The 22734-nt window shown below is 45.1% G+C and overlaps 1 protein-coding gene across 1 annotated transcript in view; it reads left to right on the top strand.

Annotated features, from left to right (window-relative positions):
- Positions 1 to 22734, top strand: part of MYO3B (myosin IIIB) — a 2563893-nt gene that overhangs the window by 2315409 nt on the left and 225750 nt on the right. Inside the window, exons 31-32 of the mRNA XM_078681588.1 lie at positions 7840 to 7903; positions 8771 to 8900. Of these exons, the coding sequence (XP_078537714.1) occupies positions 7840 to 7903; positions 8771 to 8900 (194 nt within the window). The remainder of the gene's footprint in view (positions 1 to 7839; positions 7904 to 8770; positions 8901 to 22734) is intronic.

The following is a 22734-nucleotide window of genomic DNA, read 5'->3' as shown; positions in this document are numbered from 1 at the left end:
ACTTGTTGATTTGGTTACTTCTTTGTATTTACTTGCCTGATAGTACTATGCTTGATTGTGACCAAGATCTAGATCCCTACTGAACCTACTGACCTCCTTGCAGTTCTAAGATACAGACAAGTGGCACTTCTCTCCCTCTCTATCTCTTTCTGTCTCCCTGCCCCAAGTTCCCCCGTTTTCTCCGATATATATGTCTACACATCAACAGAGAGGGAGTGGGAGGAGCAGAAGTCACAACAGAATTGTAGCCCTTCACTCAGGCTTGACATTTGTACGTACAAAAACCTAATGTCTGTGCTTTGGTATGATGTGTGCTTCTTGACCTCCACCCACCTGGCAAGTAGCTTAGATTTATAGTTAACTGCTCTACACTATAGTAAAAGCACATCTAGGGCCAGATGTAGGTAATCCGTTTTTACCGATTCTAAAAATACCGAATTTTACCGAATCGGTATTTGAGAATCGGTAAATGGTATGTAGATAAAAAATCGGTAAAAAATACCGATTCGGAAAAATTCGGTATCGGTCAATCGGAAAATACTGAATCGTTATTTACCGATTCTGTATTTACCGAATCGGTATTTACCGAGTCTGTATTTACCGAATCGGTATTCCCCATGCATTCCTATAGGCCAAAAGGCCAAAAGGCCCATAGGAATGCATTGGGAATACCGAATCGGTAAATACCGAATCGGTAAATACAGAATCGGAAAGCAAACAAAAGTGAAACTCATGTAGTCAGCCAATCAGGTGCTACCACCCTCCCACTCCCTCCCAGGAAGTGGCTACACGGGCAGCTGCAACTAATTAGAAGCTTCTGGAAAGGCAGTTGGAGCAGAGCTGAGTCACTCAGCAGCAGAAAGGGTTTGGTGCACTTTTAAAAGTGTAAAATGGCAAGCAGCAAGGAAAAAGAGCAGACTGAGAGGAGGAGGAAACTCAAATTCAGCAGCATGGAGTTGCAGGTCCTTGTGGAGGAAGTTGTGAAGGTGCACCACAAACTGTTTGGCAGGCAGTCCCTCACTGTGGCAGAATCTGCCAAAAGAAAGATCTGGCTGGACATTTTGGAGAAAGTAAATGCAGTTGGGGTGACCACCAGAGGCACAGAGGACCTTAAAAAACGATTTTATGACCTCAGGAGCCAAACAAAAAGAAAATGGCAGAACATCACAAGCAGGCATCAAAAACTGGTGGAGGCAAGAACCCAGCACCCCCCCTCACTGACCTGGAGGAGATGGTGGCCTCTACCATTGAACCTGAAAGCATCTGCGTACTGGGAGAAGTGGACAGCTCAGCCAGAACTGCAAGCAAAAAAGGTAAGACACATGCACAGCATTCCCCCCATACCATCATCCTTACCTGTACCCTAAGTGGGCTAGTGAACCCCAGTCCAGTACTGCTAGCGCTATACAGGGCCAATGCATGAGGAGATATGTAGTCAGTGAATGTAAGAACATGTCATACAGCACACCAACAAACCAGTTAAGGAAATGACTGCATAGAGAACATTGCAAATGTGACATATATTTAATTGTATTGACTGTCACACAGTAGCGCTTAGCTAATGTACGCTCATATGTCCACAGGTGAATCGTCCCGCAGGCGGTCGCAGGAGACTGAAGTCACATCACCTGAGAGGGAGGACAGTCAGGAGGCAGGTCCCACTACCTACAACGTATCACAGGACACAGGTGCATCAAGTAGCCATCCTTCTGCACAAGACTCAGAAATGCCTCAAGAGTTCCTTGCGTACCCTGGCAGATCTCAATCCCCTCTCTTACAGTCATCCCCAGAAATGCCAGCATCACAGCACGATCCCACACCTACATCACAAGCCAGCAGGAGGCATGTTGTGGCACCACTCCTTGAAATGGAGTCAGCAGCAGCTGACAATGAGGGTGACGACACACACAACTTGCCTGCAGATGTCAGCTCTGGTACTACGCACTCCAGTGCAGGGGTGTCCCATAGTGGTGCAAGACGCCGCAGAGTACAAGAAAGGTCAGCAGATGCACCAGTTGAGGGTCCAAGTGTGTTCCGTGGTCTGGAGGGGAGCCTGGTGAGGATACAGAGGATGCAGGGAAGATCCATCCAGGCATGCCAACGACAAATGAGGGCCCTGAACAGTAACATTGGAGAAATTGGAAAGGGCATTAGTGAGCTGGTACTAGTCAACAAAGAGATGGCAGCAGGGATGCGCGGTATTCACAACTCGGTGCAGCTGCTAGACACTGATTTCGAGGCAAGGCTCAAGGAAAGGCAGCGTGCTCATGGCCAAAGCAAAGCCATCAACCGCCTGGCCACTGCCACATCCCTGTTATGCAGGAGAAGCAGTAACATGCAGGAGGCTATGACCCAAAACACAAATGAGGTCACTAGGGGCATGGGCAGGATGTCCAGTGCTCTTGAGGCGCTGTTGAATGCCCAAACTGCACATACAGCTGCTCTGGATGTGCCTGTAAGTGAGGAGAGCACAAGCAGGAGCAGCATGGGAAGCACCCTTGTCCCTGAAACAAGGAGGAACAGGCGCCACGCTGAGGCCACAGGCCAGCAAGAGAGTGAGCAGGGTGAGCAACCTACAAGTGCTACTGGGAAGCGTGGAAGGAAATAACTTTTACAGTTCATGGTGAGATGAACCAGCACTGACATCATCGCAGTTAAATACTTTCTGTTGCACATTTGTGCTTTGATAACCTACCTCATTACAAAATTAAACTACTTTTGGTACTAACTCCACCTGTCTGTGTATCTTCACTTACTTAAAAGTAGTTGCGTGTGATCTCATCAGGTCTGTGTCTGCCATCAGTTGGGGTTGCAACTCCAGATGCGTGTGGTTCAGGCACTGCTTCCTCATCATCATGGTCTTCATAATCTGAGAGTTCCACTGCTGTGCCCTTCTTGACCGCAAGGTTGTGCAGCATTGCACAGGCTGCAATCTTGCAGCAGGTTACAGGTGTGTACTGGCAGGCACCTCCACTCTTATGGAGGCAGCGAAACCTGCTCTTCCACATGCCAAAGGTGCGCTCCACAATGTTTCGGGTTGTTCTGTGATCCCTGTTGTATCTCCTCTGCCTTGGTGTTGTAGGGTTGAGGTAGGGAGTGAGGATGAAGGACCGGAGGGCATATGCACTGTCCCCTATGGTAAGAAGAAAATTCATTACTCACATGCACACACACACATCCACCTGCAATACGTATCAAGGGAGTTTCACAGAGTGTGTTACCTAGCAAGTATCCTTCTACGAATTCCCCTGCTGTCAGGCGTGCGTAGATCCCACTATTCTGGAAGATGTAGGAGTTGTGGGTACTCCCGGGGAATTTGGCTACTAGGTCAGTGATCATATACTTGGAATCACAGATCACCTGTACATTTATGGTGTGGGTGGACTTCCTGTTCCGATAAATGTACTCTGTGGCAGCAGGTCGGCATATTGGTATGTGGGTACCATCAATACAGCCAATTATGTGTGGGAAATGCGCCATCTGATAAAAGTCTGTCTTTGTCCTTAGCAGTTCTGCATGCGTTGCAGGGAAGCTGATGTAGTGGTGCATTCTCTGCAGCATGGCATCAAGGAATCTTTGGAAAAAACGTGACAGACAGCTCTGGGACACCCCACCTACCGCAGCAACCACACTCTGGTAACTCCCAGATGCAAGCAGGTGTAGGCTGCACAGCACCTGCACATGGGGTGGGATGGCGTGTGCCCTTGGGGTTGGATGGTCCAACAGTGGGTGGAGGTCCTTGATAAGGTCCAGGATAGTTTGGGGAGCCAATCTGTACCTTTGCAGGATCTCTGGCTCAGTTAACTGGAAAAGAGTGATCCTCTGCCTGTACACCTGCTCCTCCCTCCTCCAGACCCTCTCTCCTTCTGCTTGTAGACGTAGCCGCCTCGCAGTGACATAGAATGCCGCCATTGTTGAGAAAATGTTGCATTTTGGGGCCTTTTTTATACCCTGCACCTGTTTACCACCTGATTGGAATCCATGGTAAATACCGACTCTTAAATACCGATTTTCATGCAAATTCGGTATTTCTGAGGTTACCTACATCTCAAAAACTCATTTTTACCATTTCTTATTTACCGAGGCCCCCTTTTTTGCTCACAACCACAGTTTTCATGGTGGCCTCACCTCCATGAAAACTATGGCAGTGAGGAAACTCCTAATGTGTTTGGCAGTGCCAGAGTGGCACCACCAAGCATATTGTGGCCTCAAGACCACGGAGCCATTGCTAGGTATCGCAGATCCGTGGTGGTTGTGGCGGTCCCAAAACGGTCCGACCGCCATAGTATAGTGCTTGGACCACTAATGTGGTGCGCCCGACTTCTAACGCAGCTCTACCACAGGTTTGGTGTTCCTATAGACTGCCAAATTTTGTGATCAGGCCCTTACACATCTCCACCTTTCAAAAATGGAGTTGGAGTCAAATTTACAAGTGTAAGATTACAGATGTCTACAAGGAGCAAGGCCTGCTCCACACATGGCCAACCATCGATACTGCCTCCCCCTACCATAAAATAAAATGGAGGCAGGGAGGACCACTTAAGAGGTTATGTTAAATTAAATTAATTTATTTTAAAATATAAATACATTTTGTAATGTTAATAACTTCATCTAAAAATAAAACATTTTTATTTTGTTTTACCATATTTTTAATCACTTTTTAAAATTACAAAATAAATGATACATCAATTATTATTAAAATATAATAATATTTTGATTAATTCTAATCAGTTGTGTAAATCAAAAAAAATGTTCATGTAATTTAATATATTCACAACAATTTGATTTTAATTTTCAAGTTAGTTGTTAAAGCGGAATAATGATTTATTTTGTTGTACAAGTTCACTTAATTGGAAATAAATTAGTAAAACATTTCATGAAAATGTGTTTAATGATGTATTTATTGCATGTTATGTTTTGCTACAGCATTAATCATTCATTTTTAAATTAAAAGGTAATTATTATTTAAATTAGAAGAAATTCCATTTATTTAACAAAATATATATTCATGTATTAATAAAAAATCATTTATTTTTAAATAAATAACAATTCATGACACCTTAATTTTTAAATTCTAAAATGTTATAAAAATATGTTGAAATAGAATACAAAATAAGCTTGATGTTTTCAAAAATAAATGAGAATTATTTATATTTCGACCTATTTTAAATAATTATAATTAACCTTATTTCCTATGAGGCTTTATTCTATTTTAAGTTCCTACGCCATTATTTTCATTGGTAGGGTATTGCAGTGCCTGTGAGGGCCATGGGTGGTGCTGGACTTTTTCCAGCTCTGAGCAGGATTACTTAAGAACTGTTTTTGATCCTTTTTGGTAGTCGCCACTACAGAAGTACAGTTTGGAATAGGAGTGGGCTTGCTAATTTGTGGCTATGTGCATATCATTCCACAATTCTACTGAGTAGATTGAAAGCGCCGGTAATAACGGTAGAGCACTAAAATGGCTCTTGCCCTTCTTGAACAGCGGAAGTTTCCAAGTTAGCAAAGGGCAGTTCCTTATGCCCATCGACTACCAAGTGGGGTCCCTCAGGAATCCTCACAGAGTCCCACACTTTTTAATCTTTATGTTCGTCCATTGTCAGACATCATCTGCTCATTGGGTTTTTCAATTGTGTCATACGCTGACGACACACAGATTATTGTCTCATTCACTACTAATACAGGAGTAATATGGCAACAACTTAACACCTGCCTAAAGCAAGTTGCAGGCTGGATGGCTGCCAGCTGCTTTAAGTTAAATGGCGACAAAACAGAGGTTTGGCAGTTGGCAGCAATCCTTTGTTATTGAATAAACTCAGCTGGTCCGCCTCTCTTGGAGATCGCCCCTCCCCTCCAAGTCAGAAGTAAAAAGCTTTGGTATTATGCTGGATAGCAAACTTACAATGGCGGTTCAGGCTAGAAAGTGTTCTACTAAGAACCCTCAGGAAGTTGCTCAGTTGGCTGCCAGTACCTGTACGGGGAGTGGTGGTACAAGGCCTGGTATTGTTCCACCTTGATTACCGGTACCCGTTTATCTGGGAATTCCGCAAGCAGTCATAAAATTACTCCAAGTGATCCAAAATGCTGTGGCCTGGATTCTTTTGGACATCCCTAAATATCAGGCTACCTGTCCTCTACTAGTTCTGTTACACTGGCTGCCAATACAAACGAGGATTAAATTTAAACTTCTTTGCATGGTCCATCCTGCAATGCACAAAAAGGGAACGTAAACTCTACAGCATCTCATCTGCCCGTACTGCCCTAGAAGAGAGCTAAGATCCAGAAATCTCATCTTACTCTCCATTTCCACAGTGAAGAAAGCCAAGAGTGGGGGACCCTGCTTTCCATATTAATCCCCAAACTCTGGAACACCTTACCCCTAACGCTCATGCTGAACAAGAACCTACTCATATTCAGGAAACAACTCAAGACACATCTGTATACTTAAGAACATGATGCACGAGAGCTTGGAAAACCCATTAGCGCTGGGAAGCCCATTGGGTAGCCATGCGTTTAAGAAATTCCTTGGATTGGATTGGCTTGGATTGAATATTCCTCTCTCTAATCTTCCCTTAACCCTTCTTTAATCCTCCTTAAGCCCCTCCATTTTACTTGCAAAAATTCTCAATTTTCCCAAATGAACCGCTAAAATATATACTTACATTTGCATACACTCCACAGTCGGGGCGGACATCTCCACATAGAAAAAGATTGGACAATTGAAGGCATATACCTCTGCATATAATTTGTGAAAATCAAAATAGTACTACAAAGTGCAGATTGTGAATAGGCCCCTACGTATTGAATTTTGGCTACAACATTGAAAGGCTCAAAACTGCTACTGCATGTTAAGACAAGAAAATAGCATTTGATATTTTCCATATTCAATGTTACATTTATTCTGGGACCATGACACCTCGGTCGTATTATAGAAGTGACCTGAGGGTGCAATGGGCACTTGCGCCTGCTTTGTGTGCCCCAGGAGCACTTTGGTATTACAAATAGGGCTGCAGATGCTCGTGCGGCACCTTCTGTAATAGAAATAGTGCGGATCCACATGTAGTGCCAGCACTATGAAGAAAGGGTGTTCCTTCATTTGAATGGGGGTGTGCCCGTGCCATATTACAGATGTGGGCAAGAGGCAAACATGTCCTTAGGAGGCACACTGAAAGTTCGCCTCAAAAAGGTGGTGCACTGTCAGTGAGGACAAGCCTCTGGAGGGGAAAAATGGGGTCCCATGCACCAACCTGCAAGGTGATCTCTAGCAGGCGACTTCTGCTTGCACAGAGAAACTCAGAGCAGCTTTTAAACAGCTGCCCGTATTTCTCTCAAATGTGTTGCCCTGGGAGCAACGCGAGATCTCAGCTTCTCTGAGGGCAGTGCGTTCTCCCTAATAGGGCACACTTTCCCTGTTTGCACCCAGCGCACATGCTTATAGGTGCACTGTGGCGCAACAAGGAAAAGTGCGCTTTACCCGTAAAAGGGACCTTGCTGTTATAATTCATGCAAAAATCGGCGAGTTAATTTAATATATGCATTCTCTGCAAGGCTTTTTAAGCACGTCTCTAAATACTCAAATGAAGCTTCAAAAAGGTCTTTCAGTTTAGCTACAATTATTTTGTTGTTGTATTGTAAATCAAGGATATTTCACTATTGCACCAAAAAATCTCTTCAGTTGAAGACTTAAATGCATAGTGACACGGATATTCACTTGCTAGTCAAAAGGCGGTTCTCACTGGATGAAATATAGTAATCAGATGACATTTTTGATCACTTGTTGCAAGGCTAGATGATACCCTTGATATAACACTGCGTTTTCTTTTCTTGACATCATTCTAGACATGAGAAGCCCAGCAGGACTCCTCCGGCAGCGCCAGAGTGTTTCAACGCCGGAAGAGAACAGGTACTGTTAACGTTTGCTTCTAAAGTGACATTGCTTTCTACTGCCAAATTCCTAAAGTTCACAGGTCTCGAATGAGTTCATGGTGGCTTGGCTGCGCCAAGAGAACATGAAACCAGGAGTAATGTTTTGAAGTCGCTGAGACAAAAGCCTGCTTGCTCAGGACTTTAGTGCTGCAGAAAGACAGGGAGGTACAGTGGGCCAGAGAATAAAAGACTGGAGATTTGCTGCTGAGAATAAATGCGAGCAGCTCCCCGAGGTGATTTGTCTGCGCACTTGACTTTCTACAGATGTTAGAGCCTCTTTTTTTCAGTAAGGACCTGAGGTTCTTTGGTAGCACTTTGATATCCTGCTCGAATTCAATATGTGAAATGGAGGGGCTGCTCTGTGACTTGGAGCGCAGCCGTCTTTGAAGTCTGATCCAATTTTTGCTGCTTACCATTTGATGTTGAAAGGATGAAATAAAGAGAATGCACAGTTTTTGCCAGTAACTCTGCTGAGCATATGTAAGATTAAAAAAATCCTCTGGATGATGAATTTAAAAATGTTAAGCAGATTAATACCTTCCTATAGCGTCTTTTCCATTACATTCAAATTAGGTTTGAGAGGAAATCTGCACATGGCGCATAAATAAAATGCCCATCTCTAATGTTGTACCGCTTTACAAAATGGCGTCGTTCTGTTTATGAACTTTGCTCATTATTACTAGTGACGATAGATACAAATCCCCCATGCTATTGATTTCCCATAAACATTTAGACAAAGCACACACAGGTCACCTAAAGACCATACCTTTCCACAACTCGAACACACATTGTTGAACACACTGAATTTGTCAACATTTTAAAAGACCTGTTGTTTTTTGCCTAGGGTCTTGATCTCATTCACGAATCACAATTTGTTGTGACCCACCCTGTGCACGAGGGCCAAGTACAGACTGCCATCAAATCCCCTGTAATTGAGAATTGCAGGAGTCCACCAGAAGCGGTGCATCATGCAGGTATTGCTTTGAGTTGGACATGTAATGTCCTTTCCTGAATTCATATTGTACTTTGAGCCTGTTGGAAGTGTATTATATAGTGTTAGAGCCCGCTGTTTCGGACTCTGTACGCCATAGGCCTGTTATAGCATTCAGCGAGGGCCTTTAACAAGGGACAGGCCTTTAATGGCCAGTAGAGCCCACTACGGAGGGCTCTAAGGCTATTAGAGCATTCCTCCCCTAGAGGGCAGAATTTTCTAATTTGTAAAACAAAGGCTTCACTGAACCTGAGGGAGTTGAAATCCCCTTGGGTTCTGTGAGGCCTTTGTTCACAGCAACAACTTTGAACAAACATTGGAATGTTGATTCTCCGGGGTTCTACCGGCCATTAGAAGCCCGGAGCACTCCATTATCTTCAATGGAAAGCCCAACATTCCGATGTTCTAACACCAGTTTGCCATTATTCCGAGGGGTGTAGCCAAACACCAGAAAAAGGTGGTACATTGTGTGATGTATGGTGCAATATCTATTGTGTGCTTCTCTGTGCTCGACTTAAGATCTATAATATAACAACCATATTCTATTGAATTGCAGTATCTTTTAGACCGATATGAATTTTTTGACACAGAAAATGCAGGTGCTTGTGAACATGTGGGACAAAATGCTTCTCAATCTGATCCAAGGTGCTTGATATAAAAATATGTACAGGTCTGTCTTAACATGTCCTTGTCTTAGATCACCTACTCTACAACAGTATGACTTGAGAGCCAATGTTGTGACATTTCATGGGTATAAATACAAGTTGGAACATCCAGAATTATTAGGTAGGGTCTTTGTCATTCTTTTTCTGATACCTGAGAGAGTCAAAAAATAAATGCCTAACTGCAGCCTGCATTGAAAAAAATCTTGTAAATTCTACTTTCATAATCACTTCTTTAAATTAAAATTAAATCATATGTTTATGGATTTTAAAATATAAACAGAGATACAAAAAAGCACCTTGGCTTCTATTTATCCTCGTGTAAAATATACATACTTGTAATTAGCAAAAGCATTTTAGATTGGGCAAAGTCAAGGATGTCATGCTTTGAACGATGTTTACATCAAGCTGTGTTTTTTTCTAAATGCATAAGATTTTCGAATTTTGAAATGATGTACAGAGTTTGGAAGATATTTAAGAAATTTGGTGTTAGTGCACTCTGTGATATATTTATCCATGCAATTATTGATAGAGAAAGTATGAAGTCATAAGTAACTTCCCTATAAGTCTGGTCACAAATAGCAGATTGAACAGCAATTGCTCCTCCACAGGTCTTGTTCAATGGGAAAATGATCGAGGAAGTTTTGTGGTGGGGCTGGCGGGACCCAGGTATCTTGGGGACATTTTGATTGCAACAGTAGTCCTCAGCTGTTCTCAGTGCGTAGGTCACTAAAGGGCCAGGCAGCCATTTTTACTCCTCGTAAGTGACTAGAGGTGCCATTTTGGGCAGGCTGCTCTCTATTCATCCGGGAGTCAGATTAATACGCACAGATGAGCGGTTGAGCAGAGTGGGCAAGCTGCTGGCATGTTGAAGGCAAGCCTGTCTGCGTCCATGTTGCGGCAAATGCCAGCCATGCTGCCCATGGGATTATAGCTGGGTCACATGGCATTAGGGGGTGGTAGCACTCAGGCTGCCATTGTGTTGCCTGTGAAGCTGGAGGTGGGGTCTTGCCTGGGTGAGGTTGCTTTTTTTCGTTGTCATACTGCGCTCTCTGTCAAGAAATATAATCTGCAGTCAGCAGAGGGATGTCACAAGCAGTTGGTAGATGCAGGATTGAGGATTAGTCAGCTAAGAGACATTGGCCATGCTAATTAATGTCAGTTCTTTGTATAAATATGCACTGAATATCTTTGATCTTTTGAGTGGTCTAGAACTGGATGTGCTTTTTTTGACTGAGACCTGGCATTGGGACTCGGCTGATCCCGATGTTACTTTTAAGATCCCTGAAGGTTACTCTCCGTTACATTTAGACGGGACCCAGAAGAAGGGGGGGGGGGAATTGCTTTTAAGCAGACACTACAATTTTCCACCTTTGAGTCGCCTCTTAGTCTTCGTTCAGCTTACAACGCTTTAATTTATAACCCTCTGGACTACACCAGCGATTTTGTTAAATATCTAGATTATGCACAGGCTTATCTTCAGTGCAATTTGCCAACTTTACCCTGCAAGGGGATTTTACTCTTCATTTCGACAATCCCACTGATAGGCTTGTAGCTAGCTACCTTAATAGATACTATTTCTTCACCTCCTTTATCCCAGCTGGTTACACTCCTCGCTCATTCAGTAAGTCACATTATTGATTTATTTTTTCAAACAGTATAATAGGGGTCAGTCCTCATTAGGAGGTGCCCTGGTTGAAACATTTAAAAATTCTGTTTAGGTTGAGGCTTGAAGCCTTTATCCAACAGACAGGAAGATAGTTTAGTGTTCAACGCCTCCTCCAAATTTGCTTAGATTGGAGTGGGATTAGTAAATATCACTCCTTTAGTGTCCAACACCTTCCCCAAATTGGTTTAGGTTGGATTGGGAATAGTAAATGTCACCCATTCAGTGTCCAACACCTTCCACCAATATGGTTGGCTTGCAGTGGCAATAGAAAATGTTACCACTTTAGTGTCCACCACTTACCCCAAATTGGTGTAGATTGGAGTGGACATAGTAAATATCACCCCTTTAGTGTCTAACGCCTTCCCCAATTTGGATGTGATTGTAGTTGGAATAGTTAATGTCACCCCTTTAGTGTCCAGCGCCTTACCCAAATTTGTTCGCTTGGAGTGGGAATAGTAAATGTCACCCCTTTAGTTTCCAACACCTTACCCCAATATGGTTGGATTAGAGTGGCACTAATAAATGTTACCCCTTAACGGTTTAGTTTGGAGTGGGAATGGTTTTTTTAAAGACACTTTTTCAGCTTTTTTATGATTCCTAGATACTTTGGTTTGCTTGAAGGGATTTCTATTGGATTCGTTTAAATTTACAATTTTATATATTTTTTTATTTTATCAGTCTTTATAAGCATTGGAATTTTAAATTAATGTTTTGACTGGTGTAATAACATATAATTATTGTTCAAAATAAAAAAAGATTAGGTATGTTGGATTAGAACGTGTTGTAATTTTTGAGGACTTTGGTATGTTACTATTTATTTAATAGTATTCTTTTGGCTATCATTTCTAAGTATTGCACTGATTTGCTATTTATGAAGAGTTTGACTTTAAATTGTAGAATGCCATACATTCTTTTAGTTTGTTTGATAAGTCTAGGGCCAATTTGACTAATAGATTGCTCCATTCTTACTTGTTGATAGACTTGCTCTTTTTGTAATGCTTCTATAAATTTGTATAGTATAGGTTAGGTTCTGCCTAGAATGGATTGGAAAGTATTGTGCCATCCTCCCACTGCGTTGTTTGTTGTGGCTTCCTATGCCAAGGTGCTGTCATAGACATTGCACCATGGTATTTGGAATTTGATTTGGGGTCTGTGTCCGGAGTCTGCCAAGCCAAGTGTCTTCGAAAGAGGCCATTAGGGGGCTAAGTATGTCTTCATTCTGTTGGTAGAAAGGGCTTTATATTTGTGAATTGTAGTGGGTGGCTTCCTCTGTGACAGGGCCATAGGCTAGTGCTATCATTTGCTTTTATTTCTAAGGTAAATTGACCGTAGAATATTCTACACTTAGGGGCCTATTAGTATGGCGGACGGACCTGCGTCCGTCCGCCACCTCAGAGGTGGAGGGACCGTCCGCAGGGGCAGAGGCGGTCCCTCCGTGCGAATTAGGATGTGACCGCCACCCTGGCGGTCACATCCTGTATTTTTAACATTGCGGCGGGTGCTACTTGAAGCAGCACCCGCCGCAATGTTAAAACTGCAAGCAGTGCATTTGCATGCACAAAGCGCCAGGCACCGCGTGGTGCCTGCCGCTTCGTGCATGCAAATGCAGGGGGTATCATAGGTACCCCCCATGTGCACCCCCACCCTCCTCTTCACCCTGGGGGCCCGCAACGGGCCCCCAAAAAAAAGACCGTATGCCTTTTCGTGGCGGCATTGCCGCCGCGGAAAGGCATGTCCCAGGGCAAAACCTAATATGGCTGGCGGTGTCTGATAGACACCGCCACCATATTAGAGCTTTTCGTCCGTGGTCTCGCGGAAGAAAAGCGGCGGACGGTCTACCCGCCCGCCGATGACCCTCCAGCCATCCTAATCTGGCGGGGGGTCTTCACACTCAACGCAGCGGTGAATCCGCATACTCCGGGCCGGCGGTGGCTTCCGCCGGCCCGGAGGATGTGGATTCACCGTAATCATAATCGGCCCCTATGTGCAGATTTTTGGAAGTGTCTCTATATACTTTGATTGAAATGATAGTAACAGCCTTGTATGGCTGTGTGAGGGTAAACCTTTAGAATGATTTGAATCAGGGGTTTGATCAAAGTCTGTGATTATTTTTTGGGGGTAGTGCTGCTTTGTTTATTTGGTAGTAGGGCCTATACAAAAGGGATATTTGTGTTTTGATATTCACCATGCATGGTGTATATATATACATACTTGAATGGTTTGGGACTCATTCTAAAGGTCCCATCCATCATGCTCATTTCACATTGGCTAAGTTTAAGTAAGTTGTCTGCTGTAGAGAATATTAGGATTCTCTTTCATTATTTAAGTTGTCATATAAAAGGAAAGGTTCCCCATTATGTGTTTTTATTTAATGTTCAGCTAAGTGTATGTTGTGGTATCTTCTGGGGCAGGTGGGGTATCGCTGTTGGCATTTTTAGTTTTTGCAATTAAACGTTTTGAAGTGAGGAGAGGTGGTAGGTGGCCAGTTATGTGTTTGAGGACTTTACGTAATATATCTTTAAGGACATTGCTTAAGGGTTCCTGGGAAATAGCGCATGCCTCTCTTATATACTGCAATGTCTCCCTTACTTCATTTTCTGCCATATAAGGAGGGTGGGGGGCTCCCCTCCATGAATTACAACATCATCATCTTTTTTAGTTGCCCTTCCATAGCATGCATTAGAATAATATTTAGTACATTTCCAGTTTATATTTTCTGGTGATGCACCTTCTTAGCTGTATGTGTAGCCCATGTGAATTTGTAACTGTTTCCCTTTCTGTGAAGTGATATACTTTCAGCTTCTGTCAATGAATCTGAAAGTAGTATAATAGTACAAATATATATAATATTGTAAAGTTAGTACATTTGTTATTTACATGTAAAAATATGCAAGTACTTCTATTTTGTATACTTACATGTATGTTCTGTTTAGATGTTTCACACAGTTTCACTGCTTTTCTGTTGAATGAAAAAAGACAGTTTCGTTTTAAATGTTAATAATTTGTTGGTAGCTTAGAGAGGTTGAGGTCATAAGGTTTATTCCTGCTTGCTATTTGGGTATGTTTATAGATTTTTATTAATTTATGAATACTTACCTTTTTATATCTTTTTTCTGGCTTGTGATTGTTGTCATTTTCTGGCAGTTTATTGCTTTTTCAAGTCATATGTTTTTCTTTTAGGACGTTTATGTAAAGAGATAGAAGTTGGAGAGTGTTTTAATAATTAGGTGCTATTTTATGTTTTTAAGTTTAATAACAATTACGTTTTAGTGTAAATACAAGTTTTACTTACTTGGGGGCTGATTCCACCGCCATAGTAATCATGTTCTCTGCACGCCATATTACAATGGCGGCGGATGGTTGGCGGTCGGAAAGGCCGACCGCCATGCATCCGACAGACTCTTGGAGCCCGTCGGTGCAGCGGAGAGAGTTGTATTCCCGGCAATGGTGGTGGTGCCTGCCAGGCACTGCCATAGGCATTACAATGTCACTTTCCGCGTGCCTTTTCATGGCGGTTAACCAGCCATTAAAAGCCAAGCGGAAAGGGACTTTGGGGGCCTGTAGCGCCCCCCCCTCTCCCCTGGCCCTCAGCTGTGGGTTTTGAGTGCTGGCTAGTGCAGGGATATGTTAAGTGTCCCCTTTTTGCACTGCGACGTGTGCTGCAGCCAGCAGCACCCACCGCAATGCAAAACATAGGCATTGCGACCGCCGTGGTGGTGGTCGCATTGAAATGCCTCTGACGGGACCACCAACAGCCTGTTGGGCGGTCCCATTAGTGAAATGGTGGGGGTCGGACTAAAGTCTGACCGCCATCCTAATCAGCAACTTCGATAGGTAGTTGTTGAGATGTATATATTTCTTCATTGATGGTCTGGTTAGAAAATCTGTAAGAGTTTCCTCGTCTTGCAGTGTTTGTTGTTTTTGAAGTATTTAGTTGTTTAAATTAGTGTGCCTTTATTGAGTTGCATTAATTGTTTGTTTGTTTTTATTGGTTAAAGTTGCTTATAGTTTTATTTTATTGATTGGTTTAGTTTTAGTTCGAAATGTTTTCTTAGTTCAGTCATTCTATGGTAAACGCAAATTTAGGTTTTATTTTATATGTACGATATATAGTTTGATAGTTTTAATATATATATATATATATAAATATATATATATATATATATATTTATATTCCCTACTGGCGGTCGCCAGTAGGTAGTTAAAGTTAGGACCTATTTTCCATAGGAAATTCGCAACATTCTATTCCCAGTAACTTTGGCGACGGCTGACGAATCTTCGTGAAATTCATGGCCCGCTCCGGTCCGCTCCTATCCTGAAAGTTTCAGGGTGATTCGGCAAGCGGGGGCCGAGAAAAAAGGGGGGTCCCAAAACGTGTTTTCCCCATGCAATTTGCCCTAGGAAACTTTAGACACAGCTACAGCCTGAACTGCTGAACGGAATTACACCAAATTTGGCAAAAAGGTAGCCCTTGGTTCAGAATGATGGTTTTTTGGTAAATGGTGTAAATCCGTTCAGTAGTTGCTGAGAAAATCAAAATTTAAAACGTTTTGATATCTCTGGCCCCTGAGGATCCGCGGACACTCCGATCACAAGCTGCATGCTAATTGGCTGTCAACACTCCAATCCAGGAAGTGTTAGTAGCCATCTTGTGCCTCGGTTGAACCGAGGCACAAGAAATCAGTAAAACAAATGCGCAAAACGCGAAACGGGGGCAGAGTAGAAACATTCTGACCCCCTAGGCCTGCTTAGGGGGGCCTGGGCGGAAAACAAAACGTAGCGCGGGCTCCCGCGCTTCGGTAATATTTAGCCCCCAGGTGGGCCAAGTCCCAGGGGCTATATTTTTTATTGTAATTGGGCCCCCCAGCCCCAGGGACAGCCACCCCCGGGGCTTTATTAAAAAATATGTGCAGAGGGCTCACAGCCCCCCAGCCCCGGGGACCGCCACCCTCCGGGGCTTCGAAAATAAATGGGTGGGGGCTCCAAGACCCCCCCAGCTCCGGGGACTGCCACTCCGGGGCTTTTCGAAAATATTTGTGGGGGCTCACGGTCCCCTGCAGCCCTGGGAACTTCCACCCCCAGGGCCGGCTTCTGCAGTGGCCTGGGGGACACTGCAGTTTTGCTATGGCAGGGCGGGAGCCTCGCTGCTCCTTCTCTGCCATAGCAAACTCTGCTTTGGTATTTGGAAGAGAGAGCAGGAAAGCTGCTCTCTCTTCCAAATACCAAAGCAGATTGCTTTTCCACACGGGGAAAAGCAATGCCGGCTCCCGCAGGACGCGGGGAGCCGGCGGGACCGTGGGGGGATTGGGGACCCCAACGGCCCCAACGCAGAGGGCCAGCCCCGGGGGGTGGGGTCCCCGGGGCCATAAGTGGCCCGGGAGGGGGTCACGCGGCCCCCCTCCCCAATTATAAAAAAACATTTATTTTTTTTAAAAAAAGGGAAGGCCGGACCAAGGGATGGGGTCCCTGGTGCCATAAATGGCCGAAGGAGGGGGGCTACGCAACCCCCCTCCAAAAATTTAATTTTAAAAAAATGGCCGGGCCCCAGGGGATGGGGTCCCCGGGGCCAATTATGGCCTCTGGACCGGGGCCACGCGGACCCCTTCCACATTTTTATAAAAAATAAATACAAAAGGGGTCAGGCCCAAGAGGATGGGGTCCCCAGGACCAATAACTTAGGAAAAGTCTTTTGTTTAAAAGACTGACATCACCCCGGAGGCCCCGCCCCCTCCCTGCAACACTCTGCAAACGCGGCCCCTGGCGCGTTTGCAGATAGGGTACTAATTCCCCTTGACTACCGGGGGTCCCTGGGGGCTAACTAGCCCACCAGGTACCTCCAGTATGCGCCAGGGAGCTGCGCTGCAGAGAGGTGTTCAGAGGCCACGCCCCTTTTTACACCTCTCTGCAACGCAGCTCTGTGGCATTACCGGAGGTACCTAGTGGGCTACTTTGACTCTAGGGACCCTCAGGATTCAAGGGGACTTAATCTCCCAACTTAAAACGGCCACAGGGCGTGTTTACACAGTGGTGAAGGGAGGGGACAGGGCCTCAGGTGACGTGTGCAAACACGCCCTGTGGTGCATTTTAAGTTGGGGAAATAATTCCCCTTCCATCCTGAGGGCCCCTGGGGGCTAACTAGCCCACCAGGTGCTTCCAGTAAGCGCCACTGCATTGCGTTGCAGAGGTGGTCCAGGCCGTGCTCCTTTTTACACCTCTCTGCAACACAGCTCTGTGGTGCTTACTGGAGGGACCTAGTGGGCTAGTTGGACCCTAGGGATTCTCAGGATTTAAGGGGACCCAATCTCCCAACATAAAACGGCCACAGGGCGCATTTACACAGTGGTGAAGGGAGGAGGCGGGGCCTGAGGTGACATGTGTAAATAAGCCCTGTGGCACATTTTAAGTTGGGGAAATAATTGACCTTCAATCCTGAGGGCCCCTGGGTCCCGACTAGCTCACCAGGTGCTTCCAGTAAGCGCCTCTGCGCTGCGTTGCAGAGAGGTGGTCCAGGACGTGCCCCTTTTTACACCTCTCTGCTACGGCACTTACTGGAGGTACCAAGTGGGCTAGTTTGACCCTAGGGACCCTCAGGATTCAAAGGGACTTAACCTCCCAACTTAAAACGGCCACAGGGTGTGTTTACACAGTGGGGAAGGGAGGGGATGGGGCCTCTGGTGACGTGTGCAAACATGCCCTGTGACCCGTTTTAAGTTGGGGAAATAATTCCCCTTCAATCCTGAGGGCCCCAGGGGGCTAACAAGCCCACCAGGTGCTTCCAGTAAGCGCAACTGCGCTGCGTTGCAGAGAGGTGGTCCAGGCCATGCCCCTTTTTTCACCTCTCTGCAACGCAGCTCTGTGGCGCTTACTGGAGGTACCTAGTGGGCTAGTTGGACCCTAGGGACTCTCAGGATTCAAGGGGACTTAATCTCACAACTTTAAACAGCCACAGGGTGTGATTGCACATGTCAGCTCAGCCCCCCTCCCTTTACCAGTGTGCAAATGCGCCTTGTGGTGCATTTTAAGAGGTCGTTTTAATCCCCCTGCCCTATTATGTACTAGGGTCTTAAAGAGGAGGGCATGGTAATCACAGGGGTACCCCAACGCATAGTGTTCCCTAGTGTATGTAGGTGTTTTCACTGTATTCTAAGTGTCTTTTAGCATAGAAATGGCTCTAGGACTGGTTAGTTGGAGTCAGTTACCACCAGTACCCATCTGAAAAATTTGAGGATACAGGATGATTTTACAACAAGGCCTCTTTCTGCTCCTCTGTTTGTTCTTTCTACACGTCTTCCTTCTTCCTGCACTTTTCTTCATCTTTGAGGACTTCTGTTGCTTCTTTCTGCATTTCTTTTTCTTCTTTCTGTGTGTTTTTCTTCTTTCTTCACATGTCTCACCTCTGTAGGCATAGTTAGAAACTAGCATTTAAAAAAGTTTGAAATTAACTGAAAAGACCATAGGTTTCAGGCACGTTATAGTTACAAATTAGCATTTAAAAAACCTTTGAAATTCACTGAAAAAACCATAGGTTTCAGGCACATTATAGTTAAAAATTAGCATTTAAAAAACCTTTGAAATTCACTGAAAAAACCATAGGTTTCAGGCACGTTAAAGTTAGGAATTAGCATTTAAAAAACCTTAGAAATTCACTGAAAAAAACATAGGTTTCAGGGGCATTATAGTTAGTTGGACATTTCACTCGTACAAAACCATTGAAATTCCCACGTTAAAGTTAGTCCAGCTAACTATAACTCGCGCACCCGCAATGCACTGCTGATGACGTCACATATTACATCACTCATGACATGGTCAGTGACATCACTCATGACATCACTGATGACATCTCAAATTACATCACTGATGACGATATCCTTGTGATAGAGTGGCAGACCTCCTCTCACCCTAATATAACCTTTGATATACACACTCAAAAATGAAAACTAACATTTTCAAAACAATGGACTTACCAATACCATTTACAACACACCTATTCAGTAATTCCAAGATCTACACACACATCCACTCATTCACCAACAGTCCCTATACAGTCACTCATACATGTACTCACTCATCATATGTACTCATACACCTATAAATCCTGTTACACACTGACACTCATCCATAGAGTTACTCACACACATAGTCACACATGCAAACAAAGTATCACACATCCATTTACTTGCATATACAGTTATACACACACCACCACACTTACTTCTACAGAAACTTACACATACTTACTCTCTTAAACAATCACTTATAAAAACACATTCTAATTTATACAGGAACTCTTCCAATCACTCATCTCTCACATATGCTCACTTACATACACAAATACTGACATATACTAGTTTACAACATATGTAGTTACTCAAAAAGACACTATTGAGACAGTAATCCACTCACTAACACACCCATACACACACTCATCAACCCATACAGTCCTGCACACATGCTGTCTTCAACACATACAAACTAAGATAATATTGTAGTCGATATTATGTGAATGGATATTTTTGACATAGATTTTATTTAAAGTTAACAATATTTTTGTTTTCGATCAAGGTAAAAATTTATATTTTAATCAGTGATATTTGTGTTTTTGATATTTGTAGTTTTACAAGTTAAATATAGGAAGGGAATATTTTTGTTAGCAATATTTAATTTCCAATATTTTTCTTTTTTCAATATTGTATGCATCAACATTATGTCGGTGGTCCGGTGTATAGGGCGATAGGGTTTGTTCTGCATTCCGTCCATCAATTGTGTGTCTTTTGTTTTCTCGCCCTAAGTGCGCCAGGTATGCCCAGACGTGGGTCCCGGGCTAACTGTGCCACTGGATTCAAGCTATCCTGGCTAATGTGGGGTGAAACCCCGAAACCGGTCCTATGATGCTTGTTTCCGGTCCAGGGAGGACCTGGCTTGGCAGTTCGGGCTGGACTGTTTCCATGAGGCACAGGGTAAAAACTGATTTGCATACGGCCAGGTCTAAACTGGGGTGGCATGGTCAGCAAACGAATGATGGATTTAACCCAGATCTCTTGACTGGGAGTGAATGTTTTGATTTGTTCTGCATTCTGTCCATCAATTGTGTGTCTTTTACTTTTTTATCTGCAGCACCAAGAAATGACAAAACCACAGTTTAACATACAAGAAATGTGTTCTTTTTTTCATAATGAATATTGAGCTACCATGCAGAATGGTGAATTCCGACTTTCAGTAATGAATAGATAAATGAGAATTATATTCTCTGAGTTACTATCTTTCATTACAAAACAAACATTCAAAAGATGTCATTGCTGGGAGGCGCTAGGGGGCGCACAGCGGAATGGCTGCCTGAACCGCAGCTCCGCCGGGCGATCACCATCTAAGTGATCGGATGCCGCCCTCACCCCACTAATCCACTCTCGGAGACCATCAAACATCGGGGGAAGATGAGGTGCGTCGGCGGTAGGGGTGTATCTCAACCAACACTCCGGTATCATTAACTTTTGGCCGTGTTTGATGTGGAGTGCGATCGCTTGCCTGACAATATGGCCGCCATCAGGCTGCGGACCCCTGACATGCGAGGTGCCTCGGCTTAAAATCGGCTTCTTGAACTAACTTCGGCACACGGGGGTGAGGATCGGCGCTCAGGGACCGTGTGTATGTATGGCTTTGTCCTTCACCCCCGTCTACGACCAAAGGGCTGTGCCGGCGCCTGGACCCGAGTGCCTGACAATATGGCGGCGAGAGACTCCGGAGCGCCGAGATAGCCGCCTTCGCGCCAAAACACGCAGACACTGCTGAACTGGACTGGGGGCTCAAGGGGGATCACCGTCTACCTGCGGACCGCGGTACACACACAAGTGCTGACTGCACTGGCCAGAGTCACTGTCGCCGCCTGCACTGCCGCTTTGGCGCGAGTCCGGCCGGCCAGACTACGAGCTCCAACGTCGGAGGGTCACACACAGTGAGAGGCGTTCCCCATCCTGCTGCATGCTGCGGGGCCCCAGACAGGGGTGCAGGCTATCGTTGACTGCGTCACAGCGGACTGAGGTGGGATGGCACCGACCACGTCCCCCCCTTGAAAATCGCGCTGTCTGATGAGGAGCGACTAGAAGCAAGGACAGTATCACGCAAGACTGCTTACTATCTGTACCGGGGCATCACGGCGACAGCGGTAAGAGCCACGAGGGCATCTGGGCCCGTACTCAGGAAGGCGGCTTCCCCCTCCACCAACATGGGGAAACCTGATAAACAACAGCCAAAGATCTCCTTCGACACTAAAAAGACGACGAGGCTGGTGGATGGGACGGTGGAGGATGGCGGCGCGGCCGAACCACTACCCAGTACCAACATGGAGAAGATACTGTTGGCGATCCAATCAAATCTGCAAGACATAAATGGTAAGCTTGACAACCTCACATGCAGGATGGATGGTATGGCCGCCCGTCAGGAGAAGCATGGCGAACGTCTGGATGAGGCGGAGACCAGGATCTCCGCCGTTGAAGATGAAGCGCGGACCTCCACCACGAAATGCACAGGAATGGAACGTCTCTTGGAGGTGATCAAAGCGAAGGAGGAGGATTTGGAAGTGCGCTCGAGGCGCAATAACGTTAGAATAGCGGGCCTGCCGGAGACGACCAACACTGGGCGGATGGAGCAATTTGTCGAAAATCTGTGTAAAGATCTCTTTGGCGCGGAGGCCCTATCATCGGTCTTCATAGTAGAGCGTGCCCATAGATCGCTAGCCCCCAAGCCGCCGCCTGGCGCCACACCTAGGCCTATTGTGGCGAGAATTCTCAACTACCGGGACAGAGACACGATCCTCCGGCTTGCGCGGGAAAAGGGCAAAATCAACCATCAAGGCAACTCCCTGGAGTTCTACCCAGATCACACGGTTGCAGTTCAACAGGCACGTAAGGAATACTCCTCCGTGAAGGCCAAGTTGCGTGATTTGAACATTGTCTACTCCATGTTATATCCAGCGCGGCTTCGAGTGGTGTGGAAGGGGAAGGCAATCGTGCTGGCAACACCCAAGGCAGCCCAGGACTTTGTTAAAAGGGCACAGCGTGAGTCGAGAGAGGACTCGCAAAATGACCAGCACAGAGACTCGGACTAAAGCCATTGACGTTGTCTCTCGTCATACAGCGGTGAGTTTTGTTGTACTGTTTCGCGCCATGGATGGCCACGTGGCCACTGTTGGCTGTATTGGACGGCTCCGTCCGAGGCCGTACTCCTGGGGGTGGTCAATGTCGCTTTAAGACACTCGCAGTATGTCGTTAAGGCTGCCGTCCATTGAAACGGTGGGGGCTACAATACAAATCTGTTTTTCTCTTGATTTTTGCATTTGCCTGTAGCTGGCCCATGCTAAACTTTTCGCCACACAGTACATTTGTTCACGAAGCCGAGACTGGCTGCTGCAGTAACTGATGCCTGAGGCAGCTGACAGGCTCCCACCCCTTGCATTAGCAAGGACTTCTTCCACTCGTGAGCCACCAGAGCGC

The sequence above is a fragment of the Lissotriton helveticus genome, chromosome 3_1 (genome assembly GCF_964261635.1).
Source record: "Lissotriton helveticus chromosome 3_1, aLisHel1.1, whole genome shotgun sequence".
Taxonomy (NCBI): domain Eukaryota; kingdom Metazoa; phylum Chordata; class Amphibia; order Caudata; family Salamandridae; genus Lissotriton; species Lissotriton helveticus.
The sequence above is the reverse complement of the archived record's forward strand: the minus strand, read 5'-3'. Positions and strand labels throughout refer to the sequence as shown.